Below are 6,000 nucleotides of genomic sequence, written 5' to 3' on the forward strand. Positions count from 1 at the left end.
TGTGAATAATATATATTATGTATATATAATTATAAATGTTTACATTATATATTATATATAATTATATATTACATATAATTATATTTTATATAATCCTTCAAGTCAATCCTTCAATATACATTACATATAATATACATTATATATGCTATGTAAAATACATATTATATACAGAGTCAGAAATGGCTATCACAGCTAAAGGATAGTAAACTTAATAATTGAGCAAATGACTACTTAGAGGTTATTAACACTTGAAAACAGCTGCATACAGCAAACAATATATATAACATCCCTGAAAACATAGACTTCAAATGATATAAGAAGCCACAAAAGATCACAGAATCACAGAATAACTAGGTTAGAAAGAACATGAAAGGCCAACCATGCTTCGTAAGTATCTAGCATCTTCAAGGAAACACAAAATCATGAAATTAAGAACAATCATATTCAAAAGAAATTTCATTACAATACAAAAGTAATACTTTTAGAAAAAGAGAATGATGGAGAAAGTAAGCATAAAAACAAGACCACAATATACAGTTTCTAGACAGAGTAATAAATACTGTAATACCCATTCACTCAGTCAACAAGTATTCACTGAATATATTTGTGTGCTAAACTGGGGATACAATGGTATACGGAAATGGCTCTGCCATGGAGCACACATTCTAGAAGTTATAAGGTCTGTATCAATATGGTTCTCAAATGACCAAGTGAATCAAAATTATCAAGGCTGTGAACAAATGTGATCCCAAAAGAGCCAATCCTTCAAGATGGATCCCAAGTGGCTAACTAGGTTTATATTCAAATTAAGTAAAGTAGCCATTTGCTGACTAGAAGTCGTACATGTTACTCTGAGTTCCCTGAAAATTCACACCTCCGTTTAACTTTGGGACTTCAGGAACCCACCTGAACCCACCAATCAGAACTCACCTACTTTGTCCAATCAGGGTCCAGTTATATCCAACCAATCAGAACTTGGTTGTGTTGACCAATCAGAGGTAAGCAAGTTTGAATCCTTTATTTCCATAAATGGACCTGACTGGGAACGTAGTGCAAAATCTTTCACTATAAAATCAGAGCCCATTGCTTAAGTCAGGGATTTCTAGGCCACAATAACCTATGATCACATCACAGCACTCTAGTCAGGGTGACATCTGAATGAGACCCTGTCTCAAAATAAATTAAAAATCAAAATTAAACAAATGAAATTCCTTTTCAGAGAACTTTTGTTCACAAGGCACAGGTTCAAAATTCAGATGTTGAAGCCCCATTCTCAGAAGTTCTCATTCAACAGGTCTTGTATGGAACCTAAGAGTCTGCTTTTAGTCAGTTGTGGTGGTCTGAGGTTCTTAGCTCTGCTTTTAATTAGCTATGCAGTTTTGGACACAAGTCACTTAACTTCATGTGTAAGATGGGAATAATTATCTTGTTTATAAGATGTATTCTAAAATATAAACATATATTTAAATATATTTTAATTTCTCTGATGTCTGAAACTACTAATAGATTTTGAAGTGCCCACAGTACCTGACATAGGTATATTCAAAATGGCAACTGTGAAATAACGATAGCATGCCAGAAATACTTAAAAAAAAAAAAAATCTGGATTCACATTTAACTTGGATGCTTACCAAATATATAACACTGGAAAAGTCATTTAATCTCTGTGAGCTTCAATTTCTATTTATGTAAAGTGTAGGTAATAATATTTCCACTGTTTATTGCAAAGAGATATTGAAAGAACAAAAGTTAAGACTTTTCTGGTAAACTATAAAAATTACCATATAAAAGTAAGAATACATAAATAAAACATAAAGATCGTGATCACAGCAAAATATACTTCTAAAAAATGAAAGGCTTTTTGGGAAAAAAACTGAAAAGCAACTTTTCTACCTTATTTTTCCAACTAAATCTATTTATTTATTTATTCAAGAGTTTGTTGTGTACCAATTGTGTACTACCTAGAAAACAGTAACTCCACAAATGCACCTCAGGAATGCAGACTCATAATTAGGATCACAAATCTTAGCACCACTTTGAGACGTGCACAAAGACAAGTTAGATATAGTTTCACAACTAAACACTAGCTGGAAATATGAACAGAAGTATAGAAAACCCTCAGTCACCAAGTCAAACCACCTCTTCAACGCTTACATCTCTTTCTGTAACAATCCTAGCAGGTAGTCATTTAATTCCACTGGTTAGCAATCCACCAATTCTAAGAGAATCATCTGGAAAGCTTTCAAAAGCATGAATTCTGTAAGTCTGATTCAGAAAGTCTGAGACAGAACCCCAGGACCTGTTTTTGTAGTATGTTTCCCAGGTGACTGTGAAAGGCCACTAGAATCAAGTTGTGATGCTATACTCAACCAGTCCATTCTATTTGGGGGCACTGCAACCAAACTCTAGATATATTAAGTTGAAATCTTCCCCACTTCAGTTTCCAACTAAACCCTAGTTTTACTCTTGGGATTACATACACCACCACAAACCCAATCTGTCTATAGGCCAAACAGCCCCAGCTCCTTCAACTTATATAAGATATGTTTCAAACCTGATCACCCTAAATTTGTGCACATTTTTTATTCATATACGGTGCCCAGAAGAGAACATAATCCTCATGTAGAACACAATGGGGATACCCTCTCCTTCACTGGAGTTACAATATTTTTATTAGCACGGCTTGTGTGCCTTTTTTTTCAACCTGTATTCTGTTGAAATGTGTGCCTTTTTCTAAACTGTGTCCACATCATATTATGCTTACTTATTTTGAAATATTTTTAGATTTACACAAAAGTTACAACGATAGTACAAAGAACTCCCTCATCCCCCTGCTGACCCAATTTGAGTTTCCCTAACCTTATCATCTTAGAATATAGCAGTGCATTTATCAAAACCAAACATCAGCCTACTGTTTCACTAAAAACTTTTTATCTTTTTATACAGATTACTTCCCTGAGCTACATTTCCTTCAGCCTAAATACAGACTTTTGGCTTTTCTTTAGTTTAAGTACATGAGGCAAATATAGAAATTTACAGTTAACACTGCAAGATTCAAATCCTGAATTTTACATGATGAAATCTTCCTCTGACTCTTACAAGGGGAAATCTAAGGTCCTATATATGTTAAAATTTTGAGCTCCTATACTTGTTAAGATATTCTGAGTCAAGGTCCAGTTGGACATACCCACTCTTGACATTAGATTTATGTCACATACATATTTAGTCAGCAAAACTTCCATTATTTCATTTAAGTCAATAGGCTGAGGCTTGGGGTAAGGTAAACTTCTCTAGAGTTGCATTAATTAACCTCTGATTTATACCATCACTATTATAAATCCAATCAGTTAACAGTATATCCAATTATTTAATATTTTTACACAAAAATATTCTTGCCTCAGGTAAGTTCAGACCCACTGTATCTCCACATTTTCCCTTGTTTATTCATCTTATATATATTTGCATATTATGCTTCTTCAGCTGAAAGTTGTTGAGCACCTGCACAATGAAAGGAATCCATTCCCTCAAATGACTCCGAAACGCTTAGGCAAAAAGGGAACTCTCTAAACTAACAGCTAGTGGCAATTCACTGAAGCAGTTAATGACCATGTGTGAAAACTGGTGCTCATAGGAAAACCATAGAGAAATCCCTGAGTCACAAGCTAGAATCAGAAGAAATAGCAGGGTGGTATTGGTAGTGTTATTTCTTTAGGAAGAAAAGAGAATTCAATTTATCCTCTTGAAATTAGTTACTAGCTTTAATTATTATAAAGCTTAGGGAACAAAATTGCATAAGATGGCAATTTACTATTGAAATCCAGATTTAAAAGGATAATTTAGACATGTGGACCTAAAGATAGCTATAGTCAGCTGTATCAATCACTGCCAGAAGATTTTTCTAAATAGTTTACTTCTCCTCAAAAGATGTGACTAATTTCGATTCTGTTTATCTCTCAAATCCAGGCTGCGGAATTAGAGCTTTTCAATTGTGAAACAGAACTGACAATGCTTTCAAAAAGGTTGCAAACGCACAGCCTTCCTGTCAGACCAGCAAGCTTCTTTAAAATGGGAAAGCCATAAAAATAATAGAAATCTTTAAAATGTATCAGAAAGTCAAAAACAAAGCTCTTTAAACTTACCTCATAATAACTCCGAACTGCGTTGCAAAATGCTTCATCAGCTACAATTTGGGTTTCCCCATTGAGGAAGGCCTGGAACCGTTCTTTCAGTAACTGCAATTGTTGTTTGTTAAGCTATAAGAAAAAGAGAAAATAAGCAGATAAATTGGCCAGTACATGAAAAAATAATGACTATTAAAAATCATATTTGCTGTATGTATATTTCACACCTAAAATTAACTTTATAGCAAAGAAAAGTAAAAGCTAAAATATCCTACTACTTGTACTAATGGTTAGACTTTATTTGAGATGGAGTCAAGCTCTGTCATCCAGGCTGGAGTGCAGTGGTGCAATCTTGGCTCACTGCAGCCCCACCTCCTGGGTTCAAGCAATTCTCCTGCCTCAGCCTCCTGAGTAGCTGAGATTATGGTGCCTGCCATCATGCCTTGCTAATTTTTGTATTTTTAGTAGAGATGTTGGTCAGACTGGTCTCAAACTCCTAACCTCAAATGATCCGCCTTCCTTGGCGTCCCAATGTGCTGGGATTACAGGCAAGAGCCACTGCACCCAGACACTAATGGTTAGACTTTAAAACATTTCCAAATCATTTCATGTACTCCGTAATCCTGATATGGAAGTGGAATCCAGATTTCTACCCCAAATTTCCAGAATTCTTATGATTGCCATTCCAGTTTCTTTATAGAGACATAGAAAATCTAAAATTTGGATAAGAAATTAACTAGTAGTTAATTTAATAATATCACACGAAATTTCCAGCTGTTCTAAAGAGAGAAAGTAGAGAAGAGCTTAGAGATGAGAGAGGGATGCCTTGGACAAGAGGTAATAGGAAGAAAGACTAAAAAGACAGAATGGACCCTAAGAAAGATCCCTCTGGAAACAACAACCACTGCATGAGAAAATTTGGATTTCATGAACAAACATACATCAACAACTGAGTTTAGATAAATGAAGGAATAATAAGGAGAAGACAAAGAAGACAAAGCCAAAAGGGAACAGAGAGGCAGCAGGTAGGCAGTGAAAGCGTCTTTGAGCAAATAGGAGAAAATGCTCTGAACTGGGAAAGTTTACAACCAGGGGTCCCTACCCTGGGTGTAGCTTCCATAATTATTACAGAGGGTGAATTAGACATGAAATGTGACTTATCAATCATGTCCTCTAGTCATCGACTACAAGCAGGGTGAGCTACTTAATTTGTAGGGCCCAGTACAAAATAAAAATAAGGAGCTTTTTAGTAAAAATATTATTAAGAATTTCAAGACAGCAGGAACAGAGAGCACTAAGCCGAGTGCAGAGAGCCCTTCTAGGCACCAAGCCCTGCACACAAAGGGGCATGTACTTCACTAGAAATAAGGCATCTTAGATCTTAGGTAATGCAGAACCTTTTTTTTTATGCTTAGCTGGAGAGAAAACAACATAGTCTCGGAGATAAAACAACAAATTCCAAAATATATACGAAACAGCAAAGTAATGATCCTTCCATTTCATTAGATCCTGATCAGACTTTATTAACAAACTCATTCCAGTTCTAGAATCTACAGAGGGATGTGAAGCATCTGGAAACATGCTGAGGATAAAATGATTAAAGGATTAGGTAGACTAAACTGGTATGACTTGGCTTCAAAAAGAAAGCTGATGTGAAGTAAGTATAAATCTGTTCAAAAGGCTCATTAAACTGCGATTCAAATATAAGGAAGGCAAGCTCTTTCAAAAAATCGGTTTTATTTAGGATTCAAACAAGACAGTTTGTAAAGAAACTGTAACTGGGATCAAAAGGCTCATTAAACTGCGATTCAAATATAAGGAAGGCAAACTCTTTCAAAAAATCGGTTTTATTTAGGATTCAAACAAGACAGTTTGTAAA

The 6,000-nt window shown here is 35.0% G+C and overlaps 1 protein-coding gene across 2 annotated transcripts in view; it reads right to left on the reverse strand.

The window, feature by feature from the left end:
• Positions 1-6,000, reverse strand: part of CADPS2 (Ca++-dependent secretion activator 2) — a 571,469-nt gene that overhangs the window by 417,062 nt on the left and 148,407 nt on the right. For both annotated transcript variants that reach the window (XM_011937408.1, XM_011937407.1), the window contains exon 2: positions 4,140-4,253. In XM_011937408.1, coding sequence (XP_011792798.1) covers positions 4,140-4,253 — 114 coding nt within the window. The remainder of the gene's footprint in view (positions 1-4,139; positions 4,254-6,000) is intronic.

The sequence above is a fragment of the Colobus angolensis genome, unplaced genomic scaffold (assembly GCF_000951035.1).
Source record: "Colobus angolensis palliatus isolate OR3802 unplaced genomic scaffold, Cang.pa_1.0 Scaffold163, whole genome shotgun sequence".
Classification (NCBI taxonomy): domain Eukaryota; kingdom Metazoa; phylum Chordata; class Mammalia; order Primates; family Cercopithecidae; genus Colobus; species Colobus angolensis.